Source organism: Dermacentor silvarum, chromosome 6 (genome assembly GCF_013339745.2).
Source record: "Dermacentor silvarum isolate Dsil-2018 chromosome 6, BIME_Dsil_1.4, whole genome shotgun sequence".
Classification (NCBI taxonomy): domain Eukaryota; kingdom Metazoa; phylum Arthropoda; class Arachnida; order Ixodida; family Ixodidae; genus Dermacentor; species Dermacentor silvarum.
In genome coordinates, this window is record NC_051159.1 from 82050369 (window position 1) to 82069495 (window position 19127).

The 19127-nt window shown below is 46.7% G+C and overlaps 1 protein-coding gene across 3 annotated transcripts in view; it reads right to left on the bottom strand.

Moving 5' to 3' along the window:
• Window positions 1–19127, bottom strand: part of LOC119456756 (cytochrome P450 3A24-like) — a 91991-nt gene that overhangs the window by 16667 nt on the left and 56197 nt on the right. For all 3 annotated transcript variants that reach the window (XM_049668939.1, XM_049668937.1, XM_049668938.1), the window contains exons 2-5: window positions 8811–8907; window positions 7172–7224; window positions 4872–4968; window positions 3945–4061 (exon numbers count right to left, since the gene is read on the bottom strand). In XM_049668939.1, coding sequence (XP_049524896.1) covers window positions 3945–4061; window positions 4872–4968; window positions 7172–7224; window positions 8811–8843 — 300 coding nt within the window. In that variant the 5' untranslated portion in view covers window positions 8844–8907. The remainder of the gene's footprint in view (window positions 1–3944; window positions 4062–4871; window positions 4969–7171; window positions 7225–8810; window positions 8908–19127) is intronic.

The following is a 19127-nucleotide window of genomic DNA, read 5'->3' on the forward strand; positions in this document are numbered from 1 at the left end:
AGGTTATCAATGGTTATCCGTTGTCCGTTGTCTCTTGTCACCGACGCTCATGTAATCTGATTGTGTGAGCGACGCGAATTGTCTAGTACTTTCTGGAAGACACGCGGACACCAGGGATTAATCTGGAACCTTCGATGACTCAGGAGTAAAAGCCGACGCGTTTCGCCGATGATCAGATTTTCGACGATCGAAGACTGTGTTCGCCGCTATCGTTGTGCGGCGAGTGCAACTTGCTTTTGTGGTTACAGGGTCGCCCAATAAAGAGTCCGTTTCGTCATTCAGTTTTACGACTGTTTTCTTTACCGCCACTACTACGTGACAATATATACTTTAACGTGCAGTGTAGAAATCTTGATGGCCCTGGAGGTGCAATTCCTGAGAAAGGAGTATGACGAGTACGTTGTTCTTGCGCAATATATTTCTGAAGTTTTCGCTGGTTGACCAGGCTTTTTCAGATTGACAAAGGCTGCTCCACCAACCAAAATGTCCCCAATATATTGTGCAAAAAGGTATGTTGTACTCGTTTCTGTGAAAGTATGAATATATATATATATATATATATATATATATATATATATATATAAGTGCAGGCGCACGTAGAAAAGCAACATGGGGGTCCGGCCTGCTTAGAGTGATAATCCTTCTTGATGAAGGACGGACCCCGGCCGAAACGTCTAAATACATGGTTTGGTTTTCTAGGTGTGCCTGCACTTCTTTTAATTTATTCAACACCGGATCCGACGAACTACCTCCTTCATATATATATATATATATATATATATATATATATATATATATATATATATATATATATATATATATATATATATACTAAGAAGCTTACAAACAATCATACCAACGAGGGCTCGAATCCGGCAACATTGCTGCCTTCGGGTAGCATATGTGGGTTTATCGACCAGTTGCGTTCACCTAAACAGATCACGTACTCGTGACGCCTGCGGCAGAAGAGATGTTCCACATCCGCCGCCTAGGTTTGTGAGTGGTGGCGCTGGCTAGCACTCCCAGGGTTAGTTCTAGTTGTAAGACATAAATACCACAGAAAGTGGATGGGAAAACGGCGCCGTGGTAGCTCAATGGTGAGAGCATCGCACGCGTAATGCACCTGCACCTGCGGCCAGTTGTTTTTTCATCCATTTTCATTTTCATGAATTTATCATTTCTTTAATTCAATTAGTAAGTACAAGTAAGTACAAGTACAAGTACAAGTAAGTACAAGTACAAGTAAGTACAAGTAAGTACAAGTAAGTACAAGTACAAGTAAGTACAAGTAAGTAATGTGTGTGTGTGTGTGTGTGTGTGTGTGTGTGTGTGTGTGTGTGTGTGTGTGTGTGTGTGTGTGTGTGTGTGTGTGTGTGTGTGTGTGTGTGTGTGTGTGTGTGTGTGTGTGTGTGTGTGTGAAAGAGAAGAACAGGAAACCGAGGGGCTCGATTTGTATTAGTCACATCATAAGCAGCCAACAATGAATGGCACCGAGGACAACAATAGGGAAAATTATGCGCAGTTCGTAAATGAACTAAAGAAATGATAAATAAATGGAAATGAAAGCCGATAAACAAAACAACTGGCCGCAGGTGGGACACGAACTGATGGGTTCGCAATACGCGTGTGCGGTGCTCTTACCAATACATATAATGAACGAGAAGAAAGGGAACCGAGGGGCTCGATTTTTATTATTAATGACTCGGTATATATATATATATATATATACCGAGTCATCGCCCACCTGAAATTGACAGCAATAAAGGCCCTATATAAGAAAAGTACCGCCATCTACTCTTTCCTCCGCCGCCTCCTCTCCTAAAGCGCTTGCTTTTTTCTTTACTTTTTGCTTGCGAAAGCGAAGTCGACGGTGGCGCACCTAGAAAGTCCACGTTGAAGCTTTCAGGCCGGGCGCGCGCCGCCGCCGCCGCCGGCGACTTCGGCTGCGCAGAGGACTTTCAACATGGCTCTGAAGCGGAAAAAAAAGAAAATATAAAGAAGTTAAAAGCGCGCGCTATCATCGTCCAATCGGATATACAGGAGAGAGAGAAGCGGCGTTTATAAAAGGATGGCGGTACTTTTCTTATATAGGGACTTTAGATAGCAAAGGTTAGATGCGCCATCTCTAGGGGACCAAAAAATAAAGAAAGAAAGCTGGAAAATGCATTCTTTGTTTTCATCTAGCGTGGCTGGACAAAAGATACACTCAGTTTTTATCGCGGGATGTTATATTGCCCGCAAGATTCATAAAACAATGTTTTACTGTCCGCGACATGAATTGCTTGCGTCGCGTGATGGAAGCTCCAGAAGATCACAATTCGAAGACGTGACTGCGATCCGCATGTGCCCAAAAGCGAACGCAGCATGAATTTTGCGCAAATGGCCAGGCCCGCAGTTTACGTTCTCTATAGGAGTGGGCGATGACTCGGTGGTTTCGACATACTCGGCTTTTTGCCTAAAAGGGTGGTGGGCGATGACTCGGGATATTACGGTATTTATATGAGAATGTACGAGGTCAATGGGTCAGTTATTCGAAGAATATTATGTCACAACGGAGGCGCTGTCGTACTCTAAAACTTAAAATGTATTACGCCAACAGTTTCGAGAGTGGGTCAGGGCAGGTAGAAAGTTTGGTAAGTTGAAACTTTCAACCTGTCTATATGAATAGAGTTACACTCTCTGAGCTGTCGGCTATGTCAACGCCTCCGTAGCCGAGGTGCCAGATTCTCAGCATTTGGAGAAATATGACACAAAACGAACACGGCACGTACGAAAATTTCGTAGCACCATGCTGTCATACGACCCTAGGGTGATTTAAATTTCTTTTTCACGGGCCACAGAAGACAGCACGAATGAAGATATCGTAGGAACGTTTCCACCAGGCCCCTATCGTAACTTCAGGACGATAACTCTTTATAATTGCCGCGCAACGATAACTACCGCGCAACGCCAGTAGTAACTGAAATAACAATACGGAGGATACAGTGATGTATCAGATAAGTCAACCATCTAGCAGTCCATGAACAGCGCAAGCTCTTATACGTCCCTGTAAGACAATATTTATACTAATAAAAATGTCCCAGTTTCGCCCTAAGGGCGAAGCAATGAATGCGATAGCAACACAGCAATGTCATACGAAGTAAGGTTAGCGGCTTTAGTAGCAATATGAATTGTAGTAAACCTGAGCTGATTAAGTAAGCAGGTGTACTGCGGCGTAAGTAGACCGACATGAAGAGAGACTCGATGACCACGAGAAGGCGCGTGTGAAACGGTGGTGTTGGTGAGAAGCGCTTCCCGTGGGCAGCGCGTGCGAAGGGGCACACCTGTAGCGCTGCACTGCCGATCCGGGCAGCATTGCATGTGTAGCGTGCGTTGGAAAATGTGGCCCGACTATTACTAACTGAATGAACAAGCGTGGTGTGAGCGCGCACAGACAAACATGAATAGATCACACTGAATGACTGCAGACAACGACCGTCAAAACGCTGGCAGCAAGCGCATACGCCGCAGCGGCGAAGGTACGTGCGGTCTATCGCTTCAACGGAAACTGAGCGGCGAATGCACGGTGCATAAAGGTCAGAGCCGTGGGGAGATAAGAGACGGTGCGGGCGGAGCGACGAGCGTGGTTGTTGGCAGAGTACAAGTGCCCCCCCCCCCCCCCCCCCCGCTCCCTCCGGCGCTGGCTTCCCGCTTCCTTGCTTGCGCGTGGGAGATTGAGTGCGTTCGCTCTCCGTGATAGCGCGCGTCCCCGCACGCTTCCGCTCGGGCATACGGCGCGCGGCGAAGATTTTATCTATAGGGAACCTCACGGCGACGGCGACGCCGACGGCAGAAATCCGGTTGAAGTGTCCATATAATTGCTATCGCAATAATATGGCACATTATCAAGGAGCAATATCAGTAATGCTAGGTTGCGTGCGCTGCCTCGACCTTTATATACGCACTTTGCGTAGCTTCCCAGTCGAGAATGCCGGAGTAGTAGCCGGGCGGATTGTTCGCCAACGCTCCGCGGCTGCTATGACCATCATGCTGTCCACGAGGGGATTTGATGTTCGCTGTAACTGTAATAAAAAAATGCACCGAGGTATAGTTGCCATGTCTGGCAATCTGCAAAGAGTAAATCAGATACGGCCTTGTCCACAGATTGTGCCAACAGCTGAGTATTTATCCGCATTAATAGCTTTCTGTTCGGTTAGGTCATAAATTGATTGCTACGAAAAAATTATGTGGAAAGTACTACGCGGCTACTCTATCTGTATCTATTTCTACAGCAAAAAATAATTAGGTGTTATAAAAAGTTAGTAAATAAAAATAGAGATAACTTATACTGGTGAGCGGATATTTATTGAGTCCTGAATGCATTTGTTGCCTTTTTCTTTTTGTTTCACAGGAAGACGATCAATATTTTCCTACTCCCTATAATTAAGGATTTAAGAAGTGTATTAGAGGCATGGAGAGATCAATAAAATTGCGAAGGCAATGGTTTTATATATATATATATATATATATATATATATATATGGCCGTGTTTATGAAAAATTCAGGTGTCTCAAAAGCTGTAATGTTGGATTATATTTAAAGGTATGTTTCCATACTTCGCGTTTATTTAATTATCCTACACTCTAAAATATCATAAAATATTTCTCGAAATATTCTGAAATTGTCTTAGCAGAATTTCACTTTTTTCATCGCTCCCTTATGTCCACACAACACCGTCATGCGCAGTACTGGTAAGACCCTAGCGGTGTTAAGTTAATGCGACGTACTGAGCAACATTACCTGAAGTAGTAAGTTATGCAGGCCCTAAAGTTGACGATGCTTAGATTAATAAATCATTAAAGGAAATGTAAGAATGAATTAAAGTAGCATACCATCCTATTCGGCAGATGCTGGAAGTCCTTGACCAAAATCTGCTTTATCAAATCAGGCTCGGCGACAAAGAGACAGGGTTTCCCTCGCTCGTAGGCGCTGGATCAACATGAATCAAGGGAAAAAAATGTAAGATGTCGACACAGTCCAAAAGGCATGTAAAGTTCAACTATTAATTTTGGGGTTTAAACCAGTTTTCTGTATGACGTGATGCGTCTTTTTTACCTAGCACAAAAATTTACCGCCACTACTGTCCATTTTTATAATTTGATACATCAATAATTCTAACTAGTTAGGTTAATTGCATCATTTTAAAAGCACACTTTCATACTAGCACATCATCATCATCATCATCATCAGCCTATATTTATGTCCACTGCAGGACGAAGGCTTCTCCCTGCGATCTCCAATTACCCCTAAATTTCGCTAGCTGATTCCAACTTGCGCCTGCAAATTTCCTAACTTCATCACCCCACCAAGTTTTCTGTAGTCCTCGACTGCGCTACCTTTCTCTTGGTATCCATTCTGTAACTATAATTGTCCACCGGTTATCCACCCTACGCATTACATGGAATGCCCAGCTGTAATGTAATAAGGTTTGCACATCTTCATGCAATCCTTATTCACGAGATTCACAAAAAGCAAGCTTTTCGGCCTAATAGCCGTCCAAACCCGCGCGCAAATAAACCAATGCTATCAAATCGTAAAACCATTTGTTGACCCATATAGCAGCGCAATGCAAATAAATTTTGGCCATAAATTTTCTGCAACCAGTTACACACGTACCAGAGTCCCAACCGAGAAATTCATCGTACACTGATCTCACAGACAAATTAATTTCAGAACTATATCTCTCAGCTTTTCGATCTACATTGGAACTGGTAAAGTAGCTGCTAGTGTAATAAAAAAAAGAAAGAAAAGGTTAGGACTAGATTGTACTAGATAGGAGGAGTGGGTCCAGCGCGGGATACCCACTGAGGCTTATTTATTTATTTATTATTGCTTCTCTTGCTTCTCGTATATATATATATATATATATATATATATGGAGTGCTGGCGCCACCATCACCTTCACCTGAATCAGCGGCCCCGCGCGCCGGCCGGACGCTTGTCGCGTCGGATGGAGACCCTACCACAGCTGCATGGAGCTTTGGCAGATGTTTCACTCTGCTGCATCTAGTTTTGATACTTTGTGGCGGAAACACTGATTTTATTCCCTACCGATCTGTAGTAAATGAAATCCGCCTACTCCATGGCACATCCGCTTACTGAGGGATTTGCCCATGGCCTAAGGGTTAGAGAATCGAGTTGTTGTGCTAGGGATCCTCTGGTTGTATCCTACCGTCGAACAATGTCATTTGCGTTAATTATTTAAAGACAACGTCTTAGCGACTTTACCACCACTTTTCTGTATCGGGTATGTCTCAAAATTCTTTCGTGGGCCAATCCCCGAGATAATACAGCCTACCAGGTTTGAGCCTTGATATTGTTTCGCACTTTTAATAGTTAAAAGATTGAGAAGATGTAAGATACAAGGCATGTGCCTTCAGTGTTATGTTTCATGACATCTGGTTGTGGGCTGTCATTCTTAAAATACTGAGGAATAATTTTGTCAAGAATGTAAGACCTGGAATGAGCAACTTTAGTTATAGAATAGTGTAGCAATATAACTCGCGTTTACAGGATGTCGTATAGCCTGACATGACATATATATATGTCTATCTTATATTGTATATTATGCATATAGTATAGTATATAGTAGTATATTATGTCCATATAATTGATCAAATGAAACGTATCTAGTAGAGTGGAATGCTCACGAGCATGTGCACGTTCACAAAGAACATGATCGTAACCAGTGTGGTAGCCAACACTATAGAGCCCGGAGACTTAAAGAAGACAAGGTGCCTCCGTGGTGCGTTGTTTTTGATTCATTCAATCCTTTTTTTAAGGTTAAAGGCGACAACTTTGAGAGCCTAGTTACCATCTACCAGCGGTGTTCTGTTTTGTTCATATTAGGGAGAGCTAATGAAAAGTATACGTGGCTGTTTCGTGCATACGAAACGTCTGCAAAGCAGGCAGTATCGCAGTGTTGCACCACGCACCAATATAAGGGCTTGCTTTCATTCAGGTACACACAACAACCTGTATCAATGCAGAAGCCGGCAATCTGAACTTCACATTTGCACACATTCTAACCGTGTGGTTTGATTTCGTTCTAACTACCATTCTAACTACCATTCTGGTTTTCTATTGCCGAATCAGTCGTCTTGTGGGCAAGGACAGGTGGCTGAATGCTTACCCAAACAGTCGTCCATATTTCTTGTATCTCTCCTGGTCACTTAAGCAGACTGGCTGTAAAGAAATAACGCATTTATTTTTAATATTGTGCGCTCGTGCACGATGCCAAATGGTCAGCTATACGACTTAGAGCTCTGTGTCGTTCGACTCATTCGTATTACAAATTACCACAACAGTCCGCAATCACCAACGAATGGCGTAAAATCTTTTTCGTGCTCCGTGATTTTTACCCACCATCAGCGTACTTTCCCTCAATTTGTGATTATTGCTATCTTCTCCAATACTTCAACTCCATGCACAGTTGCACATCATCGTGATAGGTGCGATTATGTTGTCGTGACACGAAGGGGGGAAAACATTCATGGTGCGCCATCTCATGAACGCGGAGCTATAGAGCCATCAAAATAAATGGGAAACTGCTGGCGATGCTTGGTTTTGCATTTGTTGCCGGAGGACGTATGGGGTTGTCTACAGCCGAAGAAAGTGGCTAAATATATTAACCCTTTATTTACGCGTGTTGTCTACAGGCAACACACCAGAATTTCTTTTTTCTTCCGAGTTTCAGTATTGATTCTGGCTAAATGTTTTCGGCCAACACTGAATGACAGGCAGCAAGCGTGATTTGTTGGTTTACAGCAGGAATATTTTACGAGGAAGAAGTTTGGCACGCGACTTACTGTCTTTTAAAAGAAAGGTCAGAGGAGACAGGCCAAGGCAAGATATCCAGCTGCAGGGGCGTCATACATGTGATGTAAAGCAAATGAAATGTACACCTATGGTTCACATATTACGAGAGCTGTCTATACAACATAAAATCGAAGCCTTAAGTGGCTTGGGGTGGAGTCCACTCCCAGTTGCCTGCCTGGGGTTTACTTGCTGAAAACATTTGCTGAAAACATTTCCGGAAAATATATTTTTTTTTCTTTTTGTTGATTATGCTTATTCGTGATGTGTTTTGCACATTTAGATAGGAAATAAAGATTTGTTGGGGTACCTATATGTCTCGTCCTTAAATGGTTAAAGTCCTGCATCATTTATACAGCGATTAATGTAACCAGCCGTCGTGCATCCGGTCCCGTCACCTAGTTGATTTTGATTCTAAACTGTGCACGGAGGTCTGTCGCGCGTGCAGTTTTGTACTGCACGCGCGACAAACGGTTTAGGTTGCAACCGAATTAATGTTTTCCTTCTGGTAAAAAATCCCTAAAACGTACTCACGGTTTTTATGTGATGTTCTAAGAGGGACTAAAAGCGCGGGCCTTCTGCGAGAAGCAGGTAACTTTGGGCATCGCTCTAGCGTCGCTTGGCAGAAATTTTGCTGAGGTCTACAGGTAGGAGACATTTGCAGAAAACTGCACCGTGACGTGGATACTGCGCTGGAGATGATCGCACCAGACGAAGGACGCGAAGGAGACATCTAAAAAAAAAAGCTTGAGTAATGTATAATTACTCAAGTTAGTTAATAGTTAATAGTATGTGCCAAGTCACTTAAGTAATAGAGCTTCGATTCCCCAAGAAATAGGATGGGGTAAAAAATATACATGTAGCAGATATTTCACACTTATCTCCAGATTATACACCTTACGGCACACTTTCGGTGTTCAAAAATTGCGTGCTTCATAATACGAAAGGTAAGTTACCTTCAACAGCAGTCTCTTGGCAGGACCGAACATCAAAGAAAACTTCTCGTGTACCACATTCTGACTTTTCCAATAGTTTCTGTACCTTGAAGCATACCTGTTTACGACAAAACGTTACAACCATAAAAACAAAAAAATTGGAAATTTCGCTCAAGCCGCGAAGCATTGAAAGCGATAGAATTGAAGGCATTAGCATGGGTTTAGCATTGTGCTGATGCTCCTCAGATCGTTTTTGAACAATGCGCGAAAGCGACGTGTTGGTATGCCGCAGCACTCGACACATGTGCTGCTGCACAGCGCAGTTACAGCGGCGTGATGACTACCAGGTTTCTCACAATGCTGGCTGATGAGTGCCATCTGTGGCGTTGCAGGTGTCACGAATCAATGGTGTACTGGATAACACCGATGCCAAACTGTCGATGCATTTTTCAGCGTTGTTTAGCTTACTTTCTGTCTACTGTTAGTTGCGTGCACACGGATGCTTAGCGGGCACGCTGTAGAGTGCGTGCCCACAACGGTCATGCTCGCGGCGGAAGGCTAGATGTCACTACGTAGTACAAGTCATGATCGAGCTGATCAAACAGCTCGGCTTGGCAGACAACTAGAACAAACCGGGTGAACCCATACCGGGGTCCTTGAAAACCAAAGCCCCTTTCTTAAAGAAAGATGGTTGAACGCGAAGCCTTCTCTCATGCAAACTGAATCAAAGTCAAAGTCGAAAGCCAACGACCGCGCAACGAACCCAAGAAATGCTGAGCGACCCGATGCGATGCATATGTGATTTGATTGCTTGTTAAGAATTGTATTTTTTGAACGTTGAAATTGAATGAAGACACAGCCTTTATTTTAGATCATGTAGCGTTGATTACACGCACACACTCACACTTTCATGGACGACTCTACACTTGCACAGTATTGCCTTGTGATCGCTGTGGTAGACGGTTAGAGGCTCTGTCGTTGCCGATACACGGGATGGACCTTACGGCCACGATCACTCTCGCGCTTACGTTCGCGTACGGCAGCCTCTTCGACCGTGCGCTGCACCCGCGGCCTACCCATGGTGACGGCCAGGAATGCATTGCGTGACGCGCGTAATGCAATGCAGATATATACAGCTCGTCTGGGTAGCGTGACGTTGCTGTTCCCATTGTTCTTATCGGTACAACTGCGAATGTAAACTGTAGTGTTCTACGATACGTATGTCGTGCGCCATTGTTCAATTGTGTGCGCAGATGCGCAGATAGTTCCATTGTGTAAGTTGGCTTTCCTGCAGTACGTTTTCGGTGCTCATGGACGAATCAGTGAGACATAGAAAGCTTCGCTTTAATAAAGTTTATTCTCTCTCTTCCTTTCTCCGCTGCCGAGATGATTGCGCGTAGCATGATGGTGCGCCCACTCGACGTTGTCGTTGTTGCAGCCAAACGCACTGCGTGTCTCTGAAAACAGTCTGTAGGCCACGCGTGCTACGCGTGCCGACGCCCGCAACCTCGCGTCTACGCGCCTTTCACCTCCCTCGCCTCGCGAGGAATGGCACTTGCGCCTACAAGAAACCCGTGCTAGCGCGCGCTCCCTTGGCGCAGAAATATAGGTGCTTTGGCAGACATTGTTTCGCACTTTGTTATTCACAGTGCTTCAAAATGCCTAAATATTTATTAGCCCAGTGGTTTTAATTTTAGAGTTGTTAAATCAGTGGGATCAAAAAAAAAGAAAAATAACTTTTTCGCTCGACAAAGATCAACCTCACGGAGAGTTGATTCTACCATGCCATAGCTGCGTCACTGCTGTTATTGTTGTTGTTGCCTCAAATAATGGCTCGTACCCACGAGGGGGATTGGCCGCACTGTTATCGCGATACTTCTTCGTTTTCTGCAGTTACGACAAGCATCTGAACACAGCTCGAACATCTTTGCTTTACCTGCTGCTTCATTTAAGGATCAAACTATCGATTCCTTCTGTTAAGGTTGCAATTACATATTGTTACGGTTAAGGTTGAACAGGCTTTATTTAAAGGACGAGGTTGATGGTGATGTAAAAATGGCGTCCATGGGCTGCGCCAGCTAACGTCTTCTTCCTTTTCTCCTTGCCTGGCTCATGCCGTAGCAATCCCCGGTTCCCAGACGAATCCCGCTGGGAAAGTCCAAATCACTGTGAAAGTGTAGGGTGAAAGCGCTTAAGGCGAGCAACATGTACTAACTGGGTCCGGCTAGACTGACGACCAGCTGACGTAAAGCGTGCCACCACGTACGTCAAGTCGCTCAAGCGATCTTTAATGACGAATGGGCCCGTGTACTGGTGTAAAAACTTTTCGCATAAACCACGTTTACGTTGCGGAGTCCACAACCACACAAAGTCTCCTTTAGCGTACGAGACAGACTGATGTCGGCTGTCATAGCGCTCTTTTGATCGGTGTTACGATGCCACAGTACGAAGACGAGCAATATGCCGCGCTTCTTCGGCAACACACAGCGTCTTGGCAACAGAGTACTCGCTGTGAAAGTCAAACGGTAGTATAGTGTCAATGCAGCTTAGCGGCGGACGTGCATAAAAAAGATAGCAAGGACGGTAATCAGTCGTCTCATGCTTTGCAGTATTATAAGCATAGGTAATGAAGGAGAGTACGTCATCCCAGTCTCTGTGATCGGAAGATACGTACATGGCCAGTATGTTAGTTAGAGTTCTGTTCGTACCTTCTACAAGCCCATTTGTCTGAGGGTGATAAGGCATTGAATGGCGGAACTGCGAATTACAGAGACGAAGCAGTTCTTCTACGGCATCCGCAACGACCTGTTGACCGCGATCACTAATGACGAGACGGGGAGACGGGAGAGGAGGGGGGGGGGGGGGGTTCCATGCCGAAGAATAATGAATCGAAGCAAAAACGTGGCAACGCACGCAGCTGTTCAAAATGGCACGGCCGACGTTTCTGCGTAACGGGTCAGGTGGTCGACACATACGATCACCCATCGGTTGTCGTTAGATAATCGGGGAAATGGGCCCAAAAGATCGATACCCACTTGTTCAAATGGCAGGTGAGGTGGTGGCAGAGGTTGGAGAAGACCCGGCGGAGCGGTTGTAGCGCGCTTGTAGTGTTGACATCGTTCGCAACTGGCGACGTAGTGCTTGACTGTGCCTCGCATTCTGGGCCAGTAAAAACAATCCTGCGTCCGGTTCAGAGTTCTGATGAATCCTAGATGGCCAGAGGTCGCATCGTCGTGCATGGCTCTCAGTATGTCTGCTCGCAAACTCTGCGGTACCACCAGAAGGAAGCGTGCCCCTTTAGCCGAATAATTGGTCTTGTAAAGCAGGCCGTCACAAACACAAACTCGACCGGTGGCTCCAGGACGTGATGCAGCCACAGATAGAGGTTCCAAACTAATATCATTTTTCTGCTCTGCCCTGAAAGTCATCGAGTCTGGGAATATAGAGAAATGATAGCAAAACAGTAATCAAAATTGTCTTCGTCACACTCCGTCGTCGTCAGAGGAAGGCGGGAGAGACAGTCCGCATCTCCGTGGCGACGCCCAGACTTGTAGGACATAATGAGGTCGTACTCCTGCAGTCGAAGAGCCCAACGTGCCAGTCGACCACTCGGGTCACCTAGATTCACCAACCAGCCTAACGGGTATTGGTCGGTAACGATAGTGAATGGGCGTCCGTAAATATAGGGCCAAAATTTGTGAACAGCGAACACGGCTTCCAAGCATTCTTGTTCGGTGACAGTGCAAATGCGTTCCGCCTTGGTCAAAGAGCGACTAGCATAAGCCACAACGTGTTCAGCTCCTTGATGATGTTGCACTATAGTACGGCACCGATGAAGATGCCACTAGCATCAGCGTTCACTTCCGTAGGCAAGGATGCATCGAAGTGACGCAATATGGGCCCTGACGCTAGTAGAAATTTTAGCTGGAGGAAGGCGTCATGGCAAGCCGATGTCCAGTTGAAAGGGTCGTCTTTTTGGAGAAGACATGTTAGGATTTACACCACGTCGGCAAATCTTGGGACAGAGCGACGAGAATACGAGCACAGGCCCAAGAAAGTCCTCAACTCTCCTCAACTCCCGTGCTTCGAGGGAGCTGACTGCCTCAATCTTCCGTGGATCTGGCCTCACACCGTTTTTGTCGACCAGATTCCCAAGTACTAACGTTTCGGTTTCCCCGAAACGATATTTCGTGGAATTTAGAATGAAGCCGGCTTGTTCGATACAATCCAGAACAAGACTGAGATGTCTGTTATGCCTACTCCATGTGCAGCCAAAAATCACCACATCATCGAGTTAGGACAAACAAATTTTCCATTTAGGTCCTCGGGGGATAGTGTCCATCAATCTTTCGAATGTTTCTGGTGTGCTACAAAGGCCGAACGGCATAACGTTAAATTCATAAAGACCATCTGGTGTCACGAAGGCCGTTTGCTCCTTATCGTCTGAGTGCATGGGTATCTGCCAATACCCTGATCAAAACCAGTGATGAAAAGTAGGCAGCGGAATGTAGACAATCGATGACATCATCAATTCTAGGAAGCTGGAACACATCCTTTTTGATGACCGCGTTTAGTTTCCAGTAATCAACGCAGAACCGCCACGATCCATCCTTCTTCTTTACTAACATTACTGGTGCTGCCCATGGACTAGAGGACTCTTGAACAACACTTTTCCGTAGCATGTTTTTCACCTGTTCAGCGATAACTCTCCTCTCTGTTGAAGACACGCGGTAAGGCTTTTGCCCAATGGGGTGAGCAGATCCGGTGTCAATTATGTGGTGACCACGAGAACGCGGGAGTGAAGCCTGCTTGTCACCTTGTGTGAAATCAAACACAGAAAGATGTGCCAGCAAACCTTGTGCGAGAGCATGGCGCTCATGTGAGGGCAGCGTCTTGTTGATCATCCGCAGGATTTGCTCTTCAGATGTGCTTCGGTGGGGATAGGTAGTATGAGACTGCTCTTCCTCTCTTAGAACTGTAATGGAGATGTAAGTGATCTCGTCAAATTCAGCGAGCTTCATATCACGCGGGAGAACAGCAGGGACGCAAGAACAATTGAAATCCTACGAATTTGAGGCGCCATTTACGACTCTCACGAGAGAGCGTGGCACAACTACATCTTTCTTCGCGCAGCTCGACGTAAGTGGCTGGGCTTGCGCGTCAAACGATAAAAGGTTGGCAGCAGCGACATTGACAGGGACACATGACAGCGACCAAGCCAAAAGCCGTAAATCGTTAGAAACAACACAATAGTTTTTCTCTGGTAAAGATGCGTCGGCAAGGGTGGCGAGAAGCGCGCTATTCAAAGTAATTTCGCCTTTGCCACAGTTAACGGAAGCGCCACAATCCTGAAAAAAATCAATCCTGAGTGCACCGCTTTAGTACGAGAAATTCTCTTTTAAGATCTTCTCCTCCGAATAAAACACTTGCAACACAAATACCAAGGGAAATAAGGCACTCTCCACTGACACCACGAAACGTCACACCATCATTCCACGGGAACATTACTTTCCGACCCAGCCTTTCTTTGAAAGTCACACTCATGACGGAAACGGTAGCACCAGTATCCACTAATGCTGTTGTAGGTATACTATCAATTAACACACGCACTTTTTTTCTTCACCATCATAATCGGCAGATGAGTATTTCGCAGAGACGCAGACTGTCCGGCGACCTTACCTCCATCGGCCGCGCCGGCTTGTTACCCAACGGCGGTGGTGACTTAGAACGTCGCCGTGGTGACGGTGACCGGCGTTGGCGACTGGTTGGTGGCGTCAGGCTGCGGTCTGAAGCTGGCGAGCCACTCATTCTGCTATATTGATGGAAGGTATTCCGGGGTGGCCCTCCTGTGGTGTTTGCAGTACCAGGGTCTGTCGGCCAGTGCTCGTCATAACTGTCGCGTTCAAAATTAGGCCAAGCTGGTGGTGGGCCATAGATTGTTGTCTATCGGAGCCGGCGACAAAATTAAGCAATGTGTCCTAAGGCACCACAGCTGTAACACACAGGCGAGGCGTGACCGACGTTGTAAGCCCCGCGGTCTACCCTGGGACGCTGCGAATAATAAATGCGATCCTCCTCAATCATACGAAAAGCACAAACACACACATTACTCACACCGCCATATACGCATTATATTAACAGGGACCCAGGTTCCCCCCCTTGTAAACAGTGCGGGACCTATCCATCAAATAAACACATCTTGTGGGAGTGCCCTGCGAACGCCATCTTCAAAAAGACAATACTTTCCAAATTACCACACAACCAGCTTCCTGGCACCTGGGAGGAGTGGACCACTCCCCCACGAAGATTTGAAAAACTATGGTGGCCGCTTCTGGAGCAGCACGTCAAGAACGTGCTGGGCCAGGAGGCATGAGCCTACCAGGAGGCCCGGACTTGGGCTTTAGTTCCTTCGGGGGTAATAAATGTTATTTCTCTCTCTCTCTCTCTCTCTCTCTCTCTCTCTCTCTCTTCCAACTGCCGATTCTTGGTGGTAGCTCTACGAGTGCGTTGATTGGGCATCATGACGTCGGGAAAGGAATATCGGTGCTGTCGCAGCTGACCGACTCGACAGTCTGCAGCGCCTGGCATGTCAGACAATGCGGATACAGCAGATGCATGTTCTTGAGGTTGGTTGGAAGCACAACCAAGCTGTTCGACATCCGCCCCTTTGGTGTGTCGTTCAAGTTCTTCGCGGACAATTTGCCTTATAGTTGCCGCAAGGTCAAATTCAAAACTGTAGTTGTCGTCAACGCTCGTAACCATTGTGACATTCGCTAACCTCCCGAACTTTGGCGTGACACGGTGCATCTTCAAGGCCTCAAATGTACGGCAATGCTTCATGAGGTTGGCGACCGAGGCGAGATTCTCCTGTCCGGTTAAGTAATTGTAAACTGTAAACATCCTCGGATATGCCTTCGAAAAGGTGTCCAACTTTGTCCTCTTCGGACATTCGAGGATTGACCGTTTTACAAAGCTTCAGGATCGCCTCTATGTACGTAGTACTGGTCTCACCTGGGACTTGAGTGCGCTGAAGCAATGTCTGCTCCGCCATCTTCCTTTTCGTGGCGGAATCGCCAAAGCACTCTGTGAGGTCAGTAACGAAGCTGTCCCACGTTGTGAAGGTATCTTCATGGTTCTCGAACCACACTAGCGCAGTGTCCGTGAGGAACAGAACGACATTGTCTGGCTGAGCCGTGGAGGTCCAGCCGTTGTACTTGCTCACACGCTTGTAGTGGGTGAGCCATTCCTCCGCGTCCTCGACAAATTTTCCTGAGAAAGGACGCGGCTCCATCTAATTCATCCAGGCGCCGGTTGTCCGCACTGGAGCAGCCAGAGAAGGCTGTTGGTCGCCACTGTGGGACATCGTGATCTCCAGTGGAGTCGGCGGCAGTCGAGCGAGGCGTCGGCTTCGGCGTGGCACTTGCTGCAGCAGCTCCGCCGTCTTCGTCGAAGTACCCAGCATCTTCACCACAACACTGTTATGGTTAAGATTGAACTGGTTTATTTAAAGAACGAGGTTGATGGTGAAGTAAAGATGGTGTCTATAGGCTGCGCCAGCTAACGTCTTCTCCCTCTTCTCCTTGCCTGGCTCTTGCCGTAGCAGTATGAATTATTCCACTGAATAACCATACACAAACTGTTTACATCTACCGAGATGTCTTCTACATCGATGGCTCCTTGCTTATCCTTGTTCTCTTTAAGACACCTGTAGTATACATATTGCTTCCAGGAATTAGCATCCATGCCTTGTGTGCACCTTAAAGCGGCGCTGAACCACCATTCGGGCTTAGTGAAATAGCATAGTCCGCGGGTAGCATACTGTTAACGCGCTAATACGCTACTGTTAGCCAAGTTTTGCTGTCGTACGCGGTGCGTGGATCTCGCAAGCGGAGCGCGAAGTCACCTTTCTCTCAAACGCTCTCTTTTCAAACACAAGCCTGCTCCTCACTCTCTTCTGGACGTTTTATTTCGTAATAAAGCGCATTCTTATACGCGGCTGCTATTGGTAGCTACGGTGGGCTACGCAACGTAGATACCGCGGCCGCCGTGGGATGCCGCCACGAGTCCACTGGCTAAGCACACTGCGGTTCGCTGAGGACAAACGCGTTTGGCTTACGTTTAGCGCGTCGTGGGCACCAACATCTGAAGTCGTTGCGTCGGCGTTAAAATCCAAAATGAAATTTGAACTGCACGTCACGGTGACATTTGAGAAGGCGGAGCGTTGTGGCCACGCCCCCTTCCGCCGTAGCCGTCGCAGTGTTAGGCATTGACGAAGGAACGGGAGCACAGCGGAGGCCGTGTTTGATTGCCAGTAACTCAGCTTCTGCTCTCCAATATATTATTATTCATTCTTCATTATTCATTATATTATTATTATCATTCTTCTCGGACGCACTCTCCTGCCCACATTAGCTGTACTAGGAAGGCTATAAGACCAAGACGCGGAGGGGGCCCTATGAACAACGTTGGGAAAATTTTAGCATACTGCACTTTACCGTAGAGTATGTTCATTAATCAGTCTCGTTTTCTACAACACAATAATGTCCAGGATAACTACATCGGCACAACGGTTGCCACTTTATGCAAGGCATAGCTATTCAGCACTCAAGTTGCTTATCAGCGACACAATTTCCATTTGTATCCACAGGCTCTACCAACAACACCTAGATAGCACAGGGCCTGTTCATTCCGATCCATGACGTCATGCTACCTGGCCCGAAATTTTCGTTGCCAAGCCTGGCGTGATGAAAGCGGTGGCGTCGAAATCACCGCTGCTAACTCGGGAGCATGATAGAGCACTGCACGGGCCGATTCTTGCGGCCCAGGCCCGGCCCGGGCCCGTTTTTACATTGGGCGGCCCGCCCGAGCCCGATCAAAACTTTTATGGCGAGACCCGGGCCCGGCCCGGGCCCGGAAATAATTTACGTTACCCGCCCGGCCCGGCGCGCCACCCCTTTACCTTAAGCCCGAGTCCGGCCCGAGCCCGGCTCGAAACCGGCCCGAACCCGGCCCGAGACCAAACAATACATGTTTTTCAGAGTTGAGAAGCCCGAGATTAACTCGCAGAAAGCCCGAGGCCAGCCCGGGCCCGCGTCAAAAAACCCGAGCCCGGCCCGGGAACGGGTCAAAAAGCACACGCCGTGCCCGAGCCCGGCCCGAGCCCGTGAAAAAACTGCTCTACCCGGCCCGGCCCGGCCCACGGGCCGGGCCGGGCTCGGGCTTTCGGGTAAGCCCGAGCCCGTGCAGTGCTCTAGGAGCATCCCCATTAGATTCTATGGCAGTCGGGCCAGGTAGCAAGACGTCGTGGATCGGAGTGAACGGTGCTTGTGCTATCTAGGTGGTGTTGGCTGTGCTCGTAATCTAGCAAAGCTTTCCGACAGACATAAACAGTCACCAAGGACAACCAGGCGCGCCAGCCTTATCACGCACGCCGATGTCACCACGGCTATGCGTCAGTACTTGCTTGCATGCCTCGCTACTAAATAGGTCGCATTTGCCGCAAACATAACTATCAAAGCTGTGGCATGACCTGACTAAATTACAAGCAGAACAGAAGTGCAAGGTTTTCTTTTGGTAACTGTATGGATTATGTAGCTGTTGAACCATACTATCTTTGCAGGACAAACAGACCGAATGGCGAAAGCGTCATTCCGCGTGCTGGCTACCACACAGTTCTTGTCAGTTTGCCTTTATAAAGTGGGCCCGATTCGCATCTTTACATCAAAAGGCCTATTCAGATTTCTTATAGTAACCAACGAATGAATTATCAGTGCATGTGTAAAACGAAAAGCCTCCTACAGGTATGTCTTCCTTACTATACAATGAAATGACATCATGCAAGTGCACCCTTCTCATGGCTTCATTGGGCTTATTTTTGTTAGCAATACACAGGTACCGTGAATATTGCATCAGCAGGAATACTAATTGGCGTATGAGTACTCATATGGGGAGGCATAAGACTCTGTGGAATACACATACAACGTTAAATCTCGCCTGGAATTTCAAAAGTAAACTAGAAAAAGATGGAGTACTGGCCGAGTTGGAAATCGTCCAGTACGCTTGTCTTTTTCGGATTTTTTCCCGCCTTTCAAGCGCTCCTGTATACATTGATCATATATACCGGCTATAATACTGCGTTGTCAATGCACTCATTTTTTACCCCGATTGGAACATGCACAAGTTCACAGAATCTAATTCATCGTCCGTGAAGATTCTGGCTTGGCATATAGCAATCAATGACGAGCATGACTAAAGGAAAGAAACCGATTTACGTTTACCTTTAGTTGAGATCTCTGATTGAGGTTATTTTGATTCTATTAAAGATATACGGACACAAAA